The sequence below is a fragment of the Chroicocephalus ridibundus genome, chromosome 13, assembly GCF_963924245.1.
Source record: "Chroicocephalus ridibundus chromosome 13, bChrRid1.1, whole genome shotgun sequence".
NCBI classification, from domain to species: domain Eukaryota; kingdom Metazoa; phylum Chordata; class Aves; order Charadriiformes; family Laridae; genus Chroicocephalus; species Chroicocephalus ridibundus.
The window spans coordinates 12,450,688-12,473,320 of NC_086296.1; the positions used below are offsets into that span (position 1 = coordinate 12,450,688).

The 22,633-nt window shown below is 47.2% G+C and overlaps 2 protein-coding genes and 2 non-coding genes across 7 annotated transcripts in view; 3 read left to right on the forward strand and 1 right to left on the reverse strand.

The window, feature by feature from the left end:
• Positions 1 to 449: 449 nt before the first annotated feature.
• SIRT4 (sirtuin 4) lies at positions 450 to 11,601 on the reverse strand. Of its 2 annotated transcripts, none has more exons than XM_063351374.1 (5): positions 11,546 to 11,601; positions 7,854 to 8,359; positions 6,874 to 7,168; positions 5,520 to 5,722; positions 450 to 1,937 (listed from the first exon to the last, which is right to left on the reverse strand). In XM_063351374.1, exons 2-4 carry the CDS (start codon positions 8,351 to 8,353, stop codon positions 5,558 to 5,560), a joined length of 960 nt encoding a protein of 319 aa, XP_063207444.1. In that variant the 5' UTR covers positions 8,354 to 8,359; positions 11,546 to 11,601; the 3' UTR covers positions 450 to 1,937; positions 5,520 to 5,557. The 2 variants fall into 2 exon arrangements, with proteins under 2 accessions (XP_063207444.1, XP_063207443.1); XM_063351373.1 differs by lacking the exon at positions 450 to 1,937 and adding an exon at positions 4,292 to 5,071.
• Positions 11,602 to 13,558: 1,957 nt separating this feature from the next.
• LOC134523122 (U4 spliceosomal RNA) lies at positions 13,559 to 13,699 on the forward strand. Its single transcript, XR_010073224.1, has one exon. It is a non-coding gene; the product is annotated as a U4 spliceosomal RNA (small nuclear RNA).
• A 442-nt stretch (positions 13,700 to 14,141) lies between these two features.
• LOC134523121 (U4 spliceosomal RNA) lies at positions 14,142 to 14,282 on the forward strand. Its single transcript, XR_010073223.1, has one exon. It is a non-coding gene; the product is annotated as a U4 spliceosomal RNA (small nuclear RNA).
• Positions 14,283 to 18,878: 4,596 nt separating this feature from the next.
• The window catches only part of PXN (paxillin), a 47,190-nt gene continuing 43,435 nt past the window's right edge, over positions 18,879 to 22,633 (forward strand). For all 3 annotated transcript variants that reach the window (XM_063351075.1, XM_063351073.1, XM_063351074.1), the window contains exon 1: positions 18,879 to 18,948. In XM_063351075.1, coding sequence (XP_063207145.1) covers positions 18,936 to 18,948 — 13 coding nt within the window. In that variant the 5' untranslated portion in view covers positions 18,879 to 18,935. The remainder of the gene's footprint in view (positions 18,949 to 22,633) is intronic.

The window sequence follows — 22,633 nt, forward strand, 5'->3', positions numbered from 1 at the left end:
CTTTATTGTAGTAGTTCTAGGTGCACAGAGAGACGAGGAGCCTTGCTGCAGCCATGGTCAGTCCTGTGCACAGACACAGGAGTCAACTGTGAAGCCCAATTAAATTCTGACATGCCAAGTGCTAAATAGGGGAGGTGCATAATCTGATTTTTGTCATATGGTACCTGCTTGAATGAGGAGCCAAGCACTGCCACGCTCCTACCAGCAGCAGTTTGTGTCAGACTATGAGCTCTGGGGCAAAGATCGCCTTGTTGCAGATAGTCAGTCTTTAGGATTACAGTGTCCAGTTGGATTTTCTTCTCCTTGGCCCTTGCCAATGTGAAAATGTAGGATCACATTGGAAATCTGGAAAGCATGTGTCTAAATCTAAATCTCTCTATGTTTCTTCTTTTTGCAAGGGTCTTCTGATAAAGGAATAGAAAAATGGCCCAGAAATCATCTTTTATTAGCAAAAAGGTACCATTTCTGATTTGCACATGCTGAAGCTGCTTATGTTGTCTGGGTCTTGGCAAGGGCAAGAAGCACTTAGGTCGTTCACTCAAAACTGCTTTTCTGTAGCATGTAAAATTCACAGCTCTGTATTGTGAGGCCCTCTAACACAAAATGATTTTTGCTTTTTAAAATTTTTTTTCCCTCTCCTCTTATTATTAGCCCCCGTAATTGTTACTTGCTTGCCTAATTGTCCTGTCAGGGTGAGTGGGTATGAATTTCTTATTGTCCATCTGTGTCCCCTGCATGATTTCCTGTATCTATCAGGATTTGGGTGTGTAGGTGACAGAGCACTCAGCTGTGCAGCCCCTGTTGGGGACCCTTGCAGTTACAGAGGCTCACAGAACCAGTACAAGAGGAGGAAAAAGATTAAAGGTCTCCTTTGTGATGTTATTCTAAATGCATCATCCACCTCTATTTTAAGGCTCTAACCAAAGAAACTGAAGCTGTCTAACAGCCCATGTATGAGAATTTCCTGTCCCTACAGACAGAAAGCATCAGCCGGAAGGAATCTGGCCTCTGAAAGATATTGTCACAGTATTTATCAGTGATAATAAATGGCCAAACCAGTAGGACTGGAGAGGCAAAGTCCTCTGTTGTAAATTTACTCCCTCACCACTATTACCTTTACTGTAATCTAAAAACACAATTGCTAAGGCCAAGTTAATTGAGATCTCAAAAATCCTGCACTGAGACACCATAGAGAATGGCTGGGTGTAGCGATAAGAAACTCTGACTTCAGGCATTTGGCTGAGACCCTCCTCATGCCTTTCCCATTGGCTCCAGACAGCCTCCTAGGACTGTTGCTTTCAGTTGCTGTTTACCTGTGGCTGCCCTAGGACAGGTTATGTGAGACTCCATCTGTCCTGCCCAAGCCCCAGGTTTTGAATGAATAGACTGAGGAAACCAGTACGTTGGCACTGGTTTAAAATAATTTTTTTTTCTTTTCCTCCTCATAGCTGCAAAGACTGGGAAAGGGTGGCATCCAAAGCAGTCACAGGGGAAGAAGAACACTCTAGAGGGTAGATCTAGTTGCCTTCACTCCAAGGTTCCTGAACCTCCCAAGTTCACCATGCTCAGGGTGTTTTGTCCTTTTCCAGAAGCCGTGAATAAGCAGGTCTGTCAGTAGGAGCAATCTGACTGTAAGATGTGGGAGGCTGCACTTATACCATACGCACCAGGCAAAAGTCCTCTGGGCCATCTGCAGCCTGTGCTGCCCTCACTGGAGCACAGTATGTGAAATGTGTTTCTCAGGCTGCAGGACTTGATTACAAAGTTTGCTCTGAAAATTTGCCCAGAAACAAAACCAAGATTTGCCAAATAGGAAGTAGCTTTTATTTGCTTTGGGTAGCTCCAACCTCACTTTCAGAGAAGCAGCAGAAAAATCCATTATAAGGCACTCTCAGCTCCTCTATCCAAACCTGAGGGGCTTGTCCTAGTAGGAACAGCTGTAAGAAAAAGGGAAGAGCATAAGGTGTTGATTCAGCTGTGGTAAAAAACACTGTCCTTTTGCTGTTGTCTGATGTGTACTTTTGCCACCCACAGGTGGACAGAGCTACAACTTCAAGCCCTGATCTAAAAATACTGGTGGACTGGTCTAACAACAGAGAGTCAGAAAAGGTAGGAGAGGATTGAATCATGCGGAGGATGAGGCTGGCTTAAAGCAGACAAGGTAGACAGAAAGAATCTGTGTTTCCTTCCTGGTAATGGGGGGAAGAGAATGCTGTGCAGGCTCTGTAACACACTTTTTCTGTTAGTTTCAGTCAGTAACACAAAGATTACCTCCTTTTGTTTAGTCTTTCAGGAGTAATATTTCTCCCCCTCCTCCCTTGCAAATTCTGCATAGGCTGAGAGAATAAAGCTGAACATTAGGTCAGTTATTTTACTGAGTTTGTTGTTTTCCCACAGCATGGCTAATTTGCATCCTCTAGTGCTCAACCCTGGAGGTTTCTGTAATCCCTCCAGGCTGGTAACTACATTGGTAAGATGAGAAACAGGAACTTCTCACGATAGGTCTTTGCTAGCTACCTGCAATGACATAGTTATCTTCTGATAGCTGTTATCTCTCTGCATTGCATCTTCCCACACAAATAGTCCCCAAGGAGTGACAAGGGAAGGTGTCAATCAGCACTAGAGTAATGCAGATTTGGCTTTTGGAGGAGAAACTTTAGGGTTTCTTTAGCATTTCTCAGTTGAGTGAACTTGCTTCTCGTTGGTGTCTTGGGGAACATGTTAAGAGGTGAAGTGCTCTGATCCTGCTCTAAAAGAAGTCAATTTTAGTAGTGCTGGATCAGCTTAGCAGAAAAAAAAATAATGGAATTCCTTCACCTCAGCCTTGTATACTTGCATGTATGCTTATTGACATATAGTAATAAACCATGCACAGGAAATTTACTGTAATGTTTGTTTACTGTCAGTCAGACAATGACTTAAAAGTATACAGTGTGATCAGTGAAGGGGCAGGGTAACACAACTCATTTATTAGTGATACTGAAGAGACACCCTGACTCCTCTCCCACAGGCTCAGCTGCTGAACTGGAGAAGAGGCAGGGATAGATGTGGGAGGTTTAGTTACCTGTAACATTGCTAATGCCAAGTCCTCACTGGAAATGTTTTCTTGTTTTAGACTTCTTGGCAATGCTCCCACACCTTCTCAAAATGCTGGCTCTACTGGCACTAAAACTGCAGCCTCTGTTTTTAACACATCTATGTCATGCAAGTTTCAAGGTGGTGCAGAAGACAGGGATAGTAAGAAACCCAACCCCAGTTCCTCTGCTAAGGAAGCATAAATCTCTCGTCTCATGGAAAAACCTATGCGAATAAACACTCTGTGCAAGCTTCCTGTCTGTGTGTGGAGACTCTGCTAAGCCTTAACAATGATTTCTGCAAAAGCTTTGGTTGGCAGGACAGGTGTACTATGCTAAAGATGCAGTGACGTCTGTGAGCTTTCTTCACTACCAAACAGCAGATACCTAACCTGCTGCAAAGTGGGATCCATTAAATGAGTGCAGAATGGAGGCAGGGGTCCTGAAGTTATCTTGCTTGGCTTCTACGTGAAGCCATCTCTCCTCTCATCCATTATAGCTATGTTAAATGTGACTATATTAAGATATTTAAATGAAACACGTTAAGTATCTTAATTCCTTCCCTCTACCTTCTGCAGAAATTGTGTGCCTAAGTATCCCTGAAGATTCTGTGCTTTACTTGCTCCTGCCTGATATGGATTTGTATCAACAACAAAGCGAAAAAGAACTCTGCATCGTGTGGTCAGTTGTCCTTGCTTTGCTACTTGACCTTTTAGCAGATGTCTCTGGCATCCTTGCTTCCAACTGCTTGTTACCATTCTTGTCAAAATACAAATACAGGACATGTTATGTGGAAAGCAGGACTGGGACGTTTGGAAGACCCTGACAATTAATCTCCCTCATTGCCAGAAGGGGAGCAGTAGATTCATGCAGAAGGTTGGGTCAAAAATTTCATGCTCTAGTCTGGGCAAGATTCTGTCTTTTTTACTCCATAAGTGGTTTAATATGGCTTACGTTACCACCCTAAGGATCAACAAAAAATGGTTACCCAGTAGTGATGGATCTCCTGTTAGGAGAGTGGAAAATTATATCTATTAATAGCCTGAGATTACCTCCTGAGGGAGACCTATTGTACAGATTTAATTGTATTTCTCTTAATTCATCAGCTGTTAGTAATTACATCTTGCATTTTTGCAAGGAAAAAATTAATCTAAGCTGGCTATTGAGACTGTACTTAAATAAATCATAGGAGGAAGAGGAAATTACAGTGCAAATAGTATCAGTCTTGTAAACAATTTTAATTCACTACTTAGCTATTCATTAATTAAATAACATCTTCGAAAAATGTATTCTGGAAAATGTAGCAGCCACACTGGAAGCAGTTCTGGTCAGATTAGCTTAAAATAACTCCTCTGGCATCTCAACAATATGTAATTTTTAAAGGGTTCAGATAGAATGCAGTTTAGCTTGTCAGCTGACAGTTGAGAGAAATGCTAACTTCCCCTCCTTGTTAGAAGGCATCAGCCTAATAGTCTGTGCTTTCAAATAATCTCTTAAAGAACAGTATTCTTGTTCACATTCTATTTTGAACCTTTTTTTTTTTTAAATGACAACTGCAGTTCTTCTTGCCTCCTTTTCCTCTTTGCACACTCCACAGTTGCCTGCTAGTGGTATTGGATCCTCCAGCAGATACAGTGGTTTTCCACGCCGCCCTCCTGTGCTATAGCATCAAGTTACTCAGTCAAAATCTGTGCCACTCATTCTTCTCTGGGGACAATTATAAGAAAGGTATTTTGTTCTCAGATATGGTAGTCTGATTATCTTGTCCCAGTGACTGAAAAGGCACTGTTTACAATGGCAAAGTGAGGCACAAAAGTACTTTTTTCATCATCATCTTGTTTCCTGGGAAGTGGAGATGGTTTCAATGGAGAAAACCGGTCAGGCTGACATGTGGGAGGCTTGCTGCCCTCTCCTGGTGTCATCGGGGGCCATGCATTGGATCTCACAGCTGCCTCTTAGATTGAGGTTTTCCCCTTTTGAGATTGAGTCCTGCAGGACTGGAGAAAAGAAGCTGCTTTATAAATGGAATGGATTTTTTTTAAACAGCAGTGTTTTAATTAGGATTAGCCGGATCTTTTTCAACCAGGCACAGCTTTTGAATTGTCAGTTGCAAGGGCAACAGTGTTGATCAGGTTCTCTGAACTTGTAGATTATTCCTTGTAGTTTTCTGATTGTGACAAACAGATAGGAATTCCACACTGCCGAGTCTTCTGGCTACTCTAGCCCAATTTTCTGGGAGCATTAGCACTTTGTATGCTTTTTATTTATGAGCATGGGAAACAGTATCATGGCCCATCAGAGCATACCAGTTACAGATGCAAATTTACAGCCACATTTTGGTGCGCATTGTGGGAACATATTTCTAATCAGCACATCTCAGTCTCAGCATTTGATGGGAACCCATCTTCTTACCCTGTAAGGTGACTGACCAGGGAAGGTACTCACCTTGTAGAAATAATTTTACTCTTGATAGCTACTGAAACTCAGCTTGTTGGGTCATTTACAACAATCAAAGGCAGCAGCTCTCCACAGCGGGAATTCAGTTTCAAGGACGCAAAGTGATCTAACCTTGTGGGCCCAATGTTAAGGATTGCAATTGGCAGCTGCTTCTCCTGGGCAGCAAGAGCAAACCTGTAACCAGAGTATACCTGCAGGAATAGCAGAAAACAAAATTACTGTCAGCTTAGGCAAAATAAGAGCTACAGAAAGGAGTAAGGGAAGTTAAATAGTTGCTGTTGGCAGTGGGAAAAGGGGCTGTAGGTACGTGCTGTGTTAGGCAATGGCACTGAATTCAGGTAGGAAATTTCATTCAGGAGTATGCAGAAAAGAACAGCTTTTAACCTCTGTCACTGCAGGATTTTCGGTTTCATAGAAACTGAAACTTCACAGTACATTGAAGGGAAATGTCTTTGTCTTTTAGTAAATATCTGCAGCAGTTTTTATTAGTTATCATAGGTACTTAAATGCTTCTACTTTTGATGGTTCTCACATGGCCTAGCTTAGGTAGTACAAGAATGAACCCAAGGCATTTCAATCATTCCTGTACAAAGGATTATAAGCTTAAGAATTGCAAGCTCAAGGAATTTTTCTCCAGTATCCTGAAGCCAAGAGAATTGCAATCAGGCAGCCTTGGTTTTATCTTGTTCAGGGAGATGTTAGAGTAGGTTTTTTTAATGTAATAGAACTTGTTCCTGGAAAAATTTCTCTTACACAAATTCTATTCCAAAAGCTTTATGGGTTAAACAACAGGGGTTTCTCAACTACCTTACCTTATAGATAAGAGGCTAATGGACAAAACACATTGTGATACAAACGACAATCCTAAGCAGCAAGCAGAAATACTTATGCTCTCTTACTGAGAATTTAATTAGGAATTAGAGGTTCTAAAATCTGGTATTTCACACGGTATGCCATGAGGCCTATAAAGGTGCCAAGGGCTAAAAAATTCAAGCAAAAAAAATGTGGTGTGCTGATGTCTGCAGGACTGAATTTATCAGGTATCTTGGCTTCATAGGCAATTGTGAACCTACAATGTACTGATGGAGGAGGTAGCAGAGAGAGATCTGAATGAAGTTAGTTATAGCACGATGAAGTAGACTGGCAATAAAGTGACAGGGAAGCCCCAAACAGGCCAACTGTGAAGCCAGATTCCAACCACAGTAAAAATAAAATACAAAGAAGCTCTGGGAGGCGGTTGTGATCCACCAGCAATTAGTAGTCCTAAATTGTGGAACTAAGGATTGTTGCAGGCAGAGTAGCACAAAAATAGGAATGCAGTGTGGGAGGAAGACCTATTTACCTGCATAGAGGATCCGGCCACCAGCATGGAGTCTGATTCTGCCAGGCGTTGGTGCACAAAATCCACTTTTTCCCTGCTCACTGTGTCTCCAAAGAATGTCACATCGGGCTTCAGGATTCCACCACATTTACGGCAGGCTGGGACTTGAAAGTCACACACTTGCTCATCTGTCAGGAAGACATCCCCATCCGGAGCCACACCGAATGCTTCAGCTTTCCAGGTAGGATTCAGAGCTTCAAAATGGTCCTGAAGCTCAGAGCGCAAGATTTGGTCTCCACAGCCCAGGCAGAAAACCCTGTAATTCAGAGCAAAGTCGTCTTAACGGAGAGTTTCATGTCAGCTGAAGGTCTGGAGTCTGTCACTTGTTCCTTAGAAGGCCTGGAAGGTCTGTGGTCATTATCCACATTTATTTACCAAATAGTACAGGTCAAGAGGCTATCTTTCTATCTCTGATTACTGCTTTGTAGGAATGCTGTAGAGGAACACTCTAGAGCATTCCTACACCTCTCTCCCAGTGCAGGCTGTGCTTTTTCATCTGGAAACTTTGGGTGACCACAGCCAGGCTGTGGTGGCCTTTCTCCAGTCCACTCGTCCTGTGCATTTCTGGCACTGTCCACTCTGCTTAGCCCTGGATAATCCTTGCATCCTCAGGATTCCCTTGTCCTTGTCACTAAGAGGACATTTGCTGTAGCAAGGAAAGGGGAAATTCCAATTGATGCCAGCTCCAAGGGAAATGATCCAAATAATGCTCAAAAAAATGGGGTGGTGTTCATGTTTCTTCAATACTGTGCTGTGAACAGCACTGTTTTGTGATCTTTTCCTCTGCCCCAGCCCAACACCACCCTTGAGTGCGTCATCTCCAGGAACATAGCATCGACATTTTGCTTCCTTTCTCAGTAGCTAACACTGCACCTGCTTGTCAGTCACCCTGAACGAGAGACCAGAGGATTAACCATCCTCCCTCTGCCAACAGAGAGTACCTGTGGGTGCAACCATGCAGTTCTGTCATGCGCTGGCTCCCGGCTTTGGCGTGAAGGGCATCCACGTTCTGGGTCACCAGCCAGTGCAGCTTTCCCAGCTTCTCCCAGTCTCTTAGTACCAGGTGTGCTCTGTTTGGCTGGTGGGATGAGAACTGGGGCCAGCCCACAAAGTTCCTTGCCCAGTACCGCTGCCGGGCACTGGCACTACGAACAAACTCAGCATGCTGGATGGGCCGTCTGTCTGTCCTGGCATAGAGCCCAACACCTTCAGAGCGGTAATCTGGGATCCCCGATTCAGTCGAAATTCCAGCTCCAGTCATTACAAACAGCCTCTTAGAGTTCGAAACAAAGCGCTGCAGCTCTTCTACATCCACTGGATCTGGAGGAAGACAGGCTGGCACAAAGGCCAAGTTTGGAGAGGCCCTGGATACAGAATGGGATCTGAAATGATGGAATCTGATGGCTCTGCAAACTCCTGACATCTTCCTGGCAGAGAACATGTTCAGCTAAAAGCCAAGAACAGAACACATGGCAGGTAAAGGAAAGCAAAGAGCATGTCCTGAATTCCATTTCCTTGGGATTCTCTGAAAAATGATGCTGCTAAGTATCCTTTGCCTTTTTTTTTTTTTTTTTTTGGTAAAGAAACACAAATTATCTTGAAAATATTAACTAAAGCCCACCATCCAAGGACAAAGTTTGTCTGTCCCTTTCACAGAGGGCAACACTGAGAACTGCTCTGGGTATAAGGACGAAGTTAGTACCCCTGACTTGCAGGATTCCTGCTCTTCTATCCTGGTGTGAAGGATGGCTGCCTAAAAGGACTTGTAAAGACCCCAGAAAGACCTGAACATGCAGAGTCTTCCCAGATATGTGCAGGGAGGCCAAGCAGTCCACCCAGAGCTGGTTCCTCCCCAGAAGAGACCCTTGCTCTGCTTTCTTTAACATTCTGCCTGCTCCAAATCAGTGCTTTCTATTTACCCCATCCTTTGCACGTGTTGTGGGAAGGGAGATAAAACAAACCTGCAATGTTGTTCTTTCGGGACAAAGGCCTTGACTAGAGTTACTCTCTCTTTTTTTTTTTTTTTTTTTCCCCCCTCCGTAAAGGCCTGGTGCAGAAAAGGCCTTGAAATGGGACTGAATATAATTAAGATACTGGCTAAATGCCTCTGGCACCTCCTCCTTTGTGGGTGCCACGTCCCCAGTGTCAGATGGGGGAGATGCGGATGGGTACTGCTTTGCTTCTCCAGCAGGAACAGGGGGCTTTGCTGAGAGAGAAAGGATCACACAAGTGTGTGGGGTCAGAAACAACTGCCTGGCAGGTAGGAATGGGAGAGATATCCTGCTTTAAGGGAGGAACGGCATGTCCTGTTAGGGACCGGCAGGATGGCTTTGCTGACAAGTAGCCTGGATTTGTGTGCAGGACCTGTTGTGACAGGAGTGGGTTGGTCTGGACATTGATTTTGTTTAGTCTTTCTAGCAGTCTGTAGTTCTCCTTTCTCCATTTCACTATTTTTAAACTATTTTTTCTGGGCCTCTCTGGTTTTGCATACAAAGTACAAAAAACATTGAAAGAAACAGTACTGAGAACTGGCTGTCTGCTATTTCTCCCTCCCACCCTCTCCCTTAGTAAGGGGGCTTGTATGAGATCTGGAAGATCGAGGAAGGACTTGAGTTACTGATAAAAGGGGGATAATATCTTTAGAGATCATCTGGGCAACACGCCCCAGATAGTCTGATGCTTAAAGCTTGCTGGGTGGTGTGGCACACCTGGATGCAGGTTCATGTCCGCTCACACTTCTGCCTTCACCATCACAAATTACTGGGAGGATGCCTAAGGGACTGGGTCTCACTGGGAGTCCCCAGCCAGCTGGAGCAGATCCCTTCCAGGTGTTACAGGCAGTGGTTTGAAGGAGGGCTCTGTCAAATGGTTGCAGCATGTGGGCAGCTTCATGAACGCTGCCTACAGGAAACTTGCAGTGCCTGTGAGATTGGGCGCAGCTCTGAGAAAGTCAGAGGTACCCAAGCGATGAGCTTAATCGTCTAAAAGGCTGGCATCTAGGTACTTTTGATGACCTGTGCTTCAGTGCCTGGGTGGTTTTTAGACTCCTGCTCCATCTAAATTGCTTTGCCTCACGTCCCTGGTCCCCCTCAAGTGCCAGTTCTTAGAGTAAATAGAGCAATATTTAAATACGTTTAAAGTTTGGGCATTCGTCTGTATCATGATACTAAATTGATGTAAGTGGCAAAGAGCAGGTTTGTCTCAGTTCATCTCCAGTTCTCAAGGCTTTGCGTCATCATTAGCTGAATTACAGGAAAGAGTAGACTTCCTCCATATTCTGAATTACTTCTTAAATCTAAGCAGTGCATTCTGTTCGCAATGATTTTTGCCTTGTTTTGATGTTTAGCAGGAGCTGTGTTGGGCATTCCCTCTGAAGAGGTTTAATTTTCCATATGAATTAATTAGAAGGGTGTGGACAGCAGGTGGAGGGAGGTCATCCTCCCCCTCTACTCTGCCTTGGTGAGGCTGCACCTGGAGTACTGTGTCCAGTTCTGGGCTCCCCGGTTCAAGGACAGGGAACTGCTGGAGAGGGTGCAGCAAAGGGCTACAAAGATTATTAGGGGACTGGAACACCTCTCTTATGAAGAAAGGCTGAGGGACTTGGGCCTCTTCAGTCTGGAAAAAAGACGGCTGAGGGGGGACCTTATCAACACTTATAAATACTTAAAGGGTGGGTGTCAGGAGGATGGGGCCAGGCTCTTTTCAGTGGTGCCCGGGGACAGGACAAGAGGTAATGGGCACAAACTTGAGCATAGGAAGTTCCACCTAAACATGAGGAGGAAATTCTTTACCCTGAGGGTGGCAGAGAGGTGGTGGAGTCTCCATCTCTGGAGACATTCCAAACCCGCCTGAATGTGTTCCTGTGCCACCTGCTCTAAGGTGACCCTGCTCTGGCAGTGGGGGTTGAACTGGATGATCTCCAGAGGTCCCTTCCAACCCTATGGTTCTATGAAGGGACAAAGTCTCCCAATAAACTGTAATTTGCTTTGAGAGGAACTTCTATCATGATGCTCCCCGGAGGCTGTTAAGCCTGTCTGACAGTATTTAAATTGCATTAACTGATGAAAATTCTCCATTCCTGTCCCTTCTCATCAGAACATCTCTCAGAAGGAAATGTTTTGAGGGGGAATGAAATGGAGATATAAAATGGGTTGGCCCACAAGAGAGAGAAGGCAATGGCAGGCCCAGCAGCAAAAATAACAGGTACATTTGAGAGGTGCTGTGAAGCACAGAAGTAGGACAGCGGAGGAGAGACACTTAGAAAGGACAGAGTATTTCCTGTGAAATGCAAAGCTGCTTTTAAAAGGAAAGTGCTCAGAATAAAAAAAATAACTACTATACATAGTAAGTGAAACTCTTTAAATGTACCTATTGATATCCGAGGCTAGAGTTTGTTTTTAACACCCATCCAAGATGCTCCACAGACAGAGATTAGATAAGTTCACGGTAAACAGGTTCCTACAAATGGATACGGGACAGGAATTCTGAGGGACACCCACGTCACCCCAGTCTCTTTTGCTGTAATAATGACGGGGGGGGGGGGGGGGGGGGGGGGCGGGTACGCTACGCGACACAAGCCCGAGTACATCTAATGAAGTAAGAGTGATATCGTGAATAATGCCTGAAAACTCACCTTTCATAATGCTGCCCTCCCCGACCGCGGAAGGAAAAGGCTGGCTGCCGGAAGAGGAGTTTCTGGGAAATGTAGTTCACAAAGAAATTAAGCCCTTAGCACAAAGACTACAGTTCCCATGCTTCAAAGAAGGAAAATAACCGAGTTCCTGACACCTGATAAAGTGGAATTGAAAACGCTGAGCTTCATAGCTGCCCTCAAGGAAGCATACAGAATAAAATCAGATTTGATTTGATACAAATTGATAAAATGCATTGTAGATGCTTGTCCGTATAAAAGCATGAATTTTCTTTTCACTGATACTAACTGGTTTTAGGCTTAAAATGTGACTGAACAAATAATGGAAGAAAAATCCACTGAGGGCTGTTAAGACATCTCTTCGAGCTCTGGAACTCCCTGAGATGTAAATTGTTGGAGGCTATGGGAGTATGCTGAGCTGATGCGTTTGCCCTGTTCTGGCACTCTTCCTTTGGTACCTATACTTGATCCCAGGAGAGATGGACCTGTCTGGCAGTCCTGTTGTTCATAGTTAAGCTCATTTGGGATGACAGGAAAAACATTTTGGAGATGTGGAAAGGCCTGTGGCAGCATGGATGGACAAATAATGAAAATCTGATGCATTGTGCTGCAGTTAATGTGGCCAGATAGAACCCAAGAGGTCAGTCTGGGACAAGGGATCTCTGCACAGCTTTTGGAGGAGGCATGGATGACAAATGAGAGGGTGGTTGTTTCTTTGGTCTGGCTGGACCTCTCCCGGGGCACAGTCAGACACGCTTGGCCACTTCAGGATTGAATTCTTTGCCACCAAAGGGCTTGTATCAGTTGTGCAGTTCAGTGACTCCTGCTGGGGTTCAGTCTATCTCATCCTTACCCGTTACCGCTCTGCTGGAGGTGGGTTTCTGCTGGCCTGGTGAGCTGACCCAGTGAAACCTGGCAGCTGGCAGAAGGGGAACTAGGAGTGCTGGGGTGGAGGGACCACCTTGCAGCAGGAATGTGCTGGTGGATCTGCTCAGCCCATCTTTGCAGAACAGCACTGATTGCTCCCACCTTAGTGCCTTGTTAGCGGCGGGGATTTCTTCTGGCTTTTTCCAGTTGATCCAACAGATCCTCCTTTCTAAGCCTGGAGCGGGCAGAGGTGGCTAGTGGTGGTGGCTTCTTTGAGTCCTTGTGTGCCCGTGGCCCGCGGTGCTTTGCAGAGCTGACACCACGCAGGTAGTTTTCAACCCCGGGTCTGTGGTGACCTGCCCGCTGCCTACCCCGTGCTCCCCACCAGGAGCTGGGGTGCTGCTTTGCCTGGTGCAGGCGGCAGTCTCGACAATTACCTGGCAATAGGGGATTTGGGTTTTTTTTCAAAGGAGTCTTATTTTTTTGAGGAACAAATCAATCAGAGGAGGTCCAGACTGCTGCACAGTAGCAGGCTAGTACTAGCTGTTCACCTATTTTACACACAAGGGGCTCTTTCTAATAATTTGGGCTGCTTTTCAAATGCATTCTCCAAACAGCTCTTGCTCATTAGTCCAAAACATTTTTTTTCTCGCCTTTTACAGTAACTTTGAAGCCCAGAAGAGCTGGAGCTCGGATACAGCACTGTGTAACTTTGGGATCACAAGGCAGAAGCGCATCCCTTGCTCGGTGCCCGGTCCCTGCCGAGCTGTAGGGCACGACCCTCTTTTTTTTTGGCAATTCCGTGAGTGTAAATGACCCTTACGCTGTTAGATATTTTTGGCCAACTCACCCCCCGCCCCCAGGACGGGCCCTGGGCGGCGGGACGGCCCTTTCCCCGGCGCTCATTACCATAGCGCCCTCCCGGCACCCCCCGCGTGCCCCGCCGCCGTGTCCCCCCGCCTCCGGTAACCTTGCCTCCTTCGGTAACTTCCCCCAACACCGGCCCCGGCGGGAGCGCGGGGGGCGCGCGGCGGCGCGGGCCGGCGGGGACGCCAGGGTGCCCCGGCGCGCTCTGACCGCGGCGGCGGGGCGGTGGCGGCGGGCACCGGGAGGGTGGAGCCGTTGGGCAGCTTTGCGCAGTGGCAGTATCGTAGCCTATGAGGTTAATCCGAGGCGCGATTATTGCTAGTTGAAAACTTTTCCCAATACCCCGCCGTGACGACTTGAAATACAGTCGGCATTGGCAATTTTTGAGAGCCTCTTCGGAGGCTGGTTACACGTGGTTAACGACAGATTAACGAGAGAGGCCGCAGCACCGAGCTGGGCGGGCTCGGTCTTATCTCAAAGCAGGGTAGCGGAAAACGACTCGGGCTGGGCTGGGGCTCACCGCCGCGGGGGGACCCCAGGCGGGCGGGGTGTCCCTGTGACGGGCTGCCGCTGGGGGACCCTCTCATTCAGCGGGAGCTGCCTGGCTGACGTCACGCCTACTTTGCATACTCCTTCCCAGCAAGCTTCGCGGCCATCCCGCCGTTCAGCACGGAGGGGGGAAAATCGGCGTACCCCGCTCCCGCCGGCGGCGCGGGGGACTGGGCGGCGGCCGGGGACCGGTGCCAGGGAACCACGGGGGGGGACCGCGGGCGGGCAGGGGGGCTCGCCCCGACCTTAACGGCGGCCCCAGGGCGAGGGGTGGCGGTGGCGGGAGGAGGTGGTCAGCTTTGCGCAGTGGCAGTATCGTAGCCAATGAGGTTAATCCGAGGCGCGATTATTGCTAATTGAAAACTTTTCCCAATACCCCGCCATGACGACTTGAAATATAGTCGGCATTGGCAATTTTTGACAGTCTCTACGGAGACTGAATTTTGGTGTGAAAAATAGATGGAAAAGGGTGGGGCTTGACGAGCGGAGTGGGGGGTTCTGGTTGATCTTGTATATTCAGGGGAAATACCGAGGTTTATAGTGAGGAGATACAAGTTTTGTTCTCTCCCGTCGCTGCCGGTGCCTGCACTTGCCAAAAACATGGTTTAATAAATTGAGGGCGCGTTTGCATTAAAAGCTCCGTACTTGCCTTTTTCTATCAAAGCTGCTAAAGGAGGAAGCGGCCCGTGAAAATGGAAGTGGAGGGACTGGGGTACTGGAGAAGCATTGCTCGTGTGGCTCTCGCTGGGGCGGATCCCTTGAGGAGGATCTAGGTGGCTTAGGCAGCGAGGGGATGGCTGGCATTCCTGGAGCAAGTGAGGGGGACTGGCAGTCTGAATTGTGCTTGATTCCAGAAGTGCTCCAAAACCAATTAGGGAACAGCTTTCAGTGCACAGTACCATAACCTGCATTTTTTGTGGGTTTGATAATGTATATCTATTGGCATCATTGGCTTAAAAAAACCACACCATGCCCCCCCCCCAAAAAAAAAAAAGAAAAAAAAAGGAACAACCCAAAAAACCCCAAACCTCCTTTTTTTGTGAAAGGAACAAAAGAATCATAAGCCTTTACTCTGTAAAAAAAGCAGCTGCTGAGTTTGGTGTAAAATGCTACTTTATGTTAAGTAAACTCCATCCATTTCTAAGTTGCAGCTGTTGTCTTATTTAACACGAGTAGACCATGTGGAGGGAGACTAATGATCATCGCACACCAGCTCCCTGGGCTGAACCTCCGCCAGAGCTGGAAGCAGCTGCCCTCTGTCCCTTTGTATGAATTAGGGAGCTTATACTGCTGACAGGTTACCACTGAAGTTCTCTGTGGTCGTGTGTGCCATCCAGATGCTCTTACCCTGCCGGTAAGACCCTGAGCTAGGCAGCTGTTTTAAACTATAACTAGGCAGAGTAGAAAACTTAGTAGTGAACATTAATGTTCCATCTTTATCAGGTTTATTTGTAAGATTCAGCTATGCTCTGCTGTTATACACCAAAGTGTGACCAAAGTGACAGTGAAATCTAGATTTCATTTTCCCCTCATTTGCACTTCATTGCTAGCAATATCAATTTGAAATCAAAACCTGAAGCATAGGGGTGTCATAACCCTTTTGTCAGAATAAGCCACACTGATAAACACCAAAAGCATATGTAGTTCACAGTGTGTAATACACTTCATGTAATTGCTTGATTTATATAAACTGTGTTGATAAGTATTGGTTTTATCACTCGATTGTTTCTCGTCTCTTCTGCCAAAACTGTCTGTGATAATACACTGGCATGGTGCTTTCATTCTGCATTGCAAAGTCATGTCCTACATTTTATGCTAGAAACCACGTTTGTTCGTTTTGCTGTAATAGATGCTTTCAACAAACGTGAAGTTGGACCTTGAATGGGGAAGTTGCACGTTGAGATTTACTGCCATTGCCGTAAGCCTAAAGCTCTGCTTGAATTTTTCTTTTATGCATTCACCTGAAGAAGGAGCTACATCCCCTTGCATCGATGTCCATGGGGCACAGCACAGAGGACACACACCGCAATGAAGTCATTGTCATCGCTCTGTAATTTCAAGTCACTCTCTGGAAAGTATACAGGTAAGCTCTAAACGTGCCTTAAATGTTAGAGTAGCTTCGTATCTGTTCTTCTCTGACATAGATTTAGTCTGCTGTAAATAACGGTGTCTTTCATAGGAGGTATTATGAAATGAGTTTGGATAGCTCCTCTGTTTGGCAGGCAGTCTGAGATTACAGCCCTGAAGGGGACAGGCGGACAATTAATCCATCCAGTCTGAGTGTCAAGTGTGTGGAGGTCAGTGGGTCAAGCAACAGCTATGGAGCTGGTATATAACTGGTAAATGATGCTTGGCAAGAGGGAAAGATGCCTTGAGCAAGCACTCTGAACACTTGGGTTGTGTGGAGCCAGGAGGTCCTGAAGTCCGACATTAGGTTGATATTGACTCATTGGCTGACTTTATTTCCAGCTCCCAGCCCTGTTTTCCATCTGTAAATGGGCACAATAACTCCTTGTCACACCTGTGAAAGATAAGTCGAGTCATAATGTGTCTTAGTCACAGGGCACAACATGAGAGGAAGCCCCATGTATTTCTCTGATGCATTACCTTCATTCCCTAGCGCTTCCCATCCGGCAGCAGTTATGAGGGATGTAGCTGCTCTTAGTGTCACTTCCCCCTCAGCCCCACCAGCAGCCTCTGGACACACTGTTCTGGTGGGAAAGAGTTTGCTGGAGGTGGCTGTCACCGGGGAACTGCAGCTGCTTCTGCTGGCAGCTGCATAAGAATGGCGGTTGAGCAGCAAGCAGGTGTTCGTGAGTCAGTGAGAGTTTCAGAGGCAGAAAGCAAGTAGATGATGAACAAACAGGAGTTCCAGGTCGTTAAGAAGGACAGGAGAGGGTGAACGTTGTTTGAGTGAGTTTAGCTTGAGCCTACACCACTGAGCAGTTGTCTTAACAGCTTGGGTTTTAACCTGCGGCTACTCCTTAGGCTATGGTGGGAGGGGTAAGGGACAGACATTTTTAAGTAAGAAATGTTAGCATGTGAAAATGAATTCAGTTATGAACAGCACCTGGCTATGAGGAGTGGAATGTGAATAAGATTGGTTTTAAAAGCTGTATTACTAGAGGATAGAATCACTCATGTGACACTGCCTTTCCACCTCACTACCCTTTCATGGCAGTGCTGAAGCTGTAAGCAAAGCTTTAGAGGCAATGACTTGTCTTTTTTTACACTGAGCAGCTTGGACACAACCTATTTCTTGTGGGCGCAACCTTAATTGATGCGCTGACACGTTAATTTCAGCCCTGAGACAGAGTAGAAACTGCCTTCTTGATTTGTGCTCACTTCCAGACTCCTAAAGGCCGCTGTAGGGAGCTGAAGGTAAGAATTGCGCAGCAGGCTACAGTATGAACAGAGCGCAGTGGGCACTTCATTTATGCCGAGGGAAAAATACAACACAAGTGAAGTCAGATACTAGAAGAAACATACAGGTCCCAGGAAAGGACACGTTTCTGATGACCTTAGGTCCACCATGCTACTAGCAAATGCTAGTGCTTTATGTTGCTCCACCTGAGGGATCACATCCTCAAGTCATCACTGTACAGCCAGTGGTAGGTTTTGAGAAAACGTAACAATCCCTTCAAATAATATTTTAAATTTTGCTCAGGGACCAGTAAGGGGGGTGTCAGGCAAGATTCTTGGCACTGATGGTGAAGCACACGGTTTGTAGTTTATGTTTGTATTGTACTTAGATCTCGGTAAGAGTGTAATTTTCTGAGCAGTCCTAGATTTGGAGTTAAACCTGGAATGAATTTCCTGGAGGCCGTTGATTATTCGCAAGCATAGGCTGGGACTAGGGAGGGGATATTTCCCAGCCCCCCTAGTGATAGTTCTCATTATAGCGCGTCTTAACACAGGAAATAATGATGTCTGTTGAATTGTGTTAGCTGGGGAAATTGGGTGTGTTTGTGCCTAGAGAGTGAAAAATAAAGCATGGGAGATTGCACGGGGCTGACCTCATGGTTGCTGTTTTTATGAAAATGCAATCCTGTAATCTCGTCTCAACAACAGGACATGTGCTGTTCAGCTCTGAGAACATTCTCTGACTGCATAGTAATTTTGTAAGGAAAAGTGCTACCAGAGTCGTGTTTCCTGAATCCTTAGCTTTTCCCACACTGATAGTTTTCAGTGTATCTCTCATCAGATTAGGAGCTGAGCGCTGGGGCTGAGCAACTGTTTTTCCTGCCATGTCGACTTGGCTGGAGTGCGATGGTGGAGTAAACACTCTGAGGAGGGTGGAGCTGCTCTGTGGTTCGGGCAAGGCCAAGGACTTTGGCGCATTGAAGTGTGGTTTAGTAGTGATTTGAAATGAAAAGCAAGTGGGAAATGGTGGTTCAAGACGCGCTATCACATGATAAATCCAGCAGGGCTGTTAGGGTTTTTAAACAGAGCAAAGCAGAAGTGGTTGGTGGCTTCCCTTTCTGGTGGCAACGGCTTGTGGAAAATTGTTCAGGAAAGGTTTCACCTGCTCAGGCTTTCCCTGTGGATCGGGTGCATCTGGGATGCAGAAATGTCAATTTGTTTGAGGGCTTTTGGGGCGGGGAGTGTTGGTGTGCGGGGCTCCCCCCGGGCAGCAGCACCGCAGCCGAGCCCGGCCCGAATGCTGGAGGACCCAGGGAGGGTCCTGCTCTTCGGGTGAAGAGGGGACAGGGTCTGGGCAGCCTCGGAGCTGGGCGAGCTCGCAGGCCGGTGCCCCGGGCGGGCGGGCCGGCTTTGCCCTGGGGACGGAGCCCCGCAGCCAGGCCCGCGGGCGGGCGGGCGGTAGCTCTGGGCGCCGCGGTCCCCGCCCGGCGTTTCCCGGGGCGCTTTCCCCGTCCCGGGCCTGCGCATCGGTACCGGGGAGGGCGGTCCGCCGCGTCCCCCCGCCCGGGACCGGCCCGGCGGGGTGGCGGCTGCCGCCGCCAGGGGGCAGAGCCGGGCGGGCGCGGCGCGGCGGGGGCGCGCGCGGGCGGCGGGCGCGCGCGGGGGCGGGCCGGGAAAGTTGCGAGGCGGCGAGGCGGGCGGCGGCGGCACCGGGCACGGCGGCACCATGGACGACTTGGGTGAGTCCCGAGGCCCACTGCCTCCCCGCGGCTGGGGGAGGACACCGCCCCTCAGCGCCGCGGGCAGCCCCCGGCGGTGGCCGCGGCCACGCTGCGCCCCTCCGCGCCCTGGGGCTCGGGCCGGGCCTGCCGGCGCCCGGGGACGTGTCGCTCCCCGCGGACCGCGCAGGGCCTCCCGGCTCGCCGCGCCGCCGCCCGCCCCCGGGCCCCTCGGCTGCCCTGCCCTGGGGCCACCGACACCCGCCCCTGTCCGCGGTCCGGGCCGCCGGTGTTCGTCCCGGCTCTGCCCCGGCCGGGAAAGGCGACCTTCGCTCCCGTACCCCGGGAGCAACGTGGAGCGTGGTCGGGGATCAGCAGACACCTCCTCCCCTGCCGCTGCCGTAGCCTCTCGAGTCTGTTCTTGGGCGAGATCGGTAACTTTGCCTGGGTATGGAGTGGTCACTGGGGAGCCCTCGGTGGTAAGCGGGGCACAGCCCCTGCCCAGCGGGCCACTGGGCTCCGAGCTCATCTTTCTCCTCCCATGGCTTCCCCCAGGTGTGCAAAACCTTCTGAAACTACGTAGCGGGAAAATGTCAGGCAACTGGTCTCACTGGAAAGATCTAGAGAGTTTGAGTTCCTTTGGTACCAAGCCGGAAAGGGGGTGGATCTACCAAAATCCCTTATGCTCTGTGAGACATTAGGGTGACTGAGTTCCGCTTATGAAACCGATTAAATCAGACACTGGGGAGGGGCTGCAGTCCATTACTTCCATCCTACCTTTAATAGAAACCAGACGTTCTGTTAAGATATGCTCCAGGAAAATTGCAGTTTATTACTGGACCTGGAAGCTCACATTACAGTGCTGGCATAAAGCTGGAGGTCACACCTTCAGAAAACAGACTCTGAATTGGGCTAATGATAACGCTTAAGGGGCAAGAAGTCCATCAGCTGCATGGCTTCCTGGTGAAAGGTGCACCATGAAGGATTTGTTCTTAGGGAGTGGAACCTTGACCCAGGTGAAGGAGCTGGTGGTGCAAACAGAATGAATTTCTACTGCAGCTTCTTCTCACAGTTATTGTTTCTTTAAGTGGAGACAAGTTCTGTTTACTGTCTCTCGTGTCCCTCAGCCTGGTTATCTCTTGGAGATTTGGTGCTGCTCCTACTGCAAGTTTCTATCGTGTTCAGGAATGCGTTGCTAGTCAGAACAGGATTCACCCAGTCTGTGTATTGACTTGCTGAGTGGCCCTTCAAGGTGAGCATACAGATAGTGTTGTGTAGGGCCAGTTTGGTGTCTCATCGTTGTGCTCTTTAACAAATCACGGGAGCTGTACTGTGCCCACTGCAATTGTTGCACTCCTTGAGCAGCGGTAGTGTGACTTCCCAGTTGTCCGAATAGGCTACTGCAGTTTCAACACGTTTTTCCTTTCCTCCGTGGGAGGATTAGAGGTGACCTGCAAAAAAATTCTGAAAAAGATGTGAATTTGTGTCTGCTTTGTTTTTCTGAGGTGTTAAATGTGTTGGCACAACCAAAAGTTAAAAGTTGTGATCTGCTTTTTAAAATAGAACTCTTTATCTCAGCAACTTGATTTCATCAAGTCTTAATTACACCATGACTTTCTTAATTTTTGTGCAGTCTTCCAGACTGGACAGGATCTGATTATCTAACAGCAAGCAATTGAACAAAAGAAGTTGGATCTTTCCTCTCTCTGAGCTTTTCTTTGGTGTACAGAATTCACCATGGAAAGGCACACTAGCCATTTTCCGTCTGCAGATCATTGTTAGCCCCAAAATCACTCGCTTATTTTTCTAAAGCCCTTCACCTTGGGATGCATAAATAAGGGAACAATGCCGTGCTGAATCAACTCCCTTGAAATACGCCAAACTTCTGAACTGAAGTGAGAGTTGTTTGTTTTTCTTCCCTCATTATCTATGGGTGGATTATCTGAGTTGTGGATTAACTGTGCCATGGATACAGACGTCTGCACTGGCTCTGTCCAGAGTCAAGCTGATCCAGCAGGGCGTGTTGGTTCGGGCTCGATGCCATGTGGACATAGCTGCACTGATTCCAGGGCCAGTTTTGTCCCAAAAGTAGTTTAGCATTGAGCCTGAGCTAATACACCTTGCAGGTTCAAGAGTTGATGTCACGTAAAATCCACTTAGATATTTCCATACCATGCTTCTGAATCTGTGTGGTGCAGAAACGACTAGTGACTGATGGACCTTCCTGGGCATGAGGGGACACCTCGTAGAGCCAGTTGGTGTGTCTTGTTCTTAACTCCCTGAATTTATCAAAAATCTCCTGTCTCTTCATGGAGCTGGTGGAATTGATCAGTGTGGACTTGTGCACTGTAAAATGGAGGTCCAGAAGTATCTCAGTTTCATGCTGCTTGGGCTGGAGAGGTTATGAAACATCTGTGAGAATGGATTTGTATTGCTTTGGGGATTCATTTGGAGTTGAAAAAAACTTTGTTCCTTTTTTTTTCCCCACCAGTGTTGAAGAAGTGGTGTTACACAGCTCACACAGGAAACTCTTTCAGAACTCCGCAGCGGAACTCGTGCACCCCATTGAGCTGGGGGAGCCTCAGTGGCACAGGATGCTTAGTGCTGGGCCTGGGTATAAACTAGAATAGCACATTGTCGGAAGCGGGGAGGAGATGGTGAATTCTAGCAGCTGACCAGACTTGTCCAGATTGTCTTCCTCGATTCTCTCTAAGGAAGCTTATTTTGCGGATGTGCTTGGAGTTTGACAGGAAGCTTGCTGAATGAGTTTGCCATTCTGCAGTGTGTAAATTGGCACAGAGACTAAAACTTTGTCCTAAAGAGTGAAAATCTTAACTCAGGGCTCTCACCTCTTGCAGTATGTTGTTGTTACGTGCTGTGCTTCCAGCACGCAAGTGACCAACTGCCCATATTTGCTTCAGACAATTTGAGATATTGAATTAGATGTTGAACTATTCTCAGTTCTGTTGGTGCTACCTTCTCCAAGTAGTATGTGTGAACAGATCCATTAGGATCTGCTGTCTGCAGAAGAAGAAACCTAATTCATGTAGTGTCATGTATTTTTATGGTGAGAGGAGCAGGAGAAAGGAAACTTTACATTTCCTTTAGTCAGGTACTATTTGATTTTTAACTTTGAATTTTTTTTACAGCCTTTTTCGGAAAGTGGTTGTTTGCAAACACTACTGTAAAACCTTTTATTTGTTTTCTTTTTTTTTTTTTTGAGCTTTGGTAACTCCAAACAGAAATGATGTTGCTTTTAGAAGCTTTCTTTTGATGGCTTTGAAATTCTCACTTTTCTACTGCTTGGTTTTGTGGTGGTGTTTTTTTTTTAAAAAAAAAGACTTCAGATTTTTTAGCTGTATTTTGCAATCAAAACCAACACAGCATTCATGAGCTTGTAAAAGATGTTTTACAAAGAAGTTACTTCTGTTTAGTAAGAACGTATTTATGACTGTTTTAGTTGTGCATGTAAATTATACTGTAAACCTCTTATTTTAGGTGTGCTTGCTCACTTCTGGAAGGATTTTTCTTTAGCAGAAGGTTTGCCTAGCAATGTGGCTTCAAAATTCTGAGCACAAAGGTTCAGTGGCACAAAAGATTTTACTTTAAGGTTTGTTTCCCTCTGTTTTAGAAACCCTAATCCACCTTCTCTTCAGGGCTTAATCCTCTCAAGAGTGACTTTAAAGGGAGCGACCTTGCCATTGAT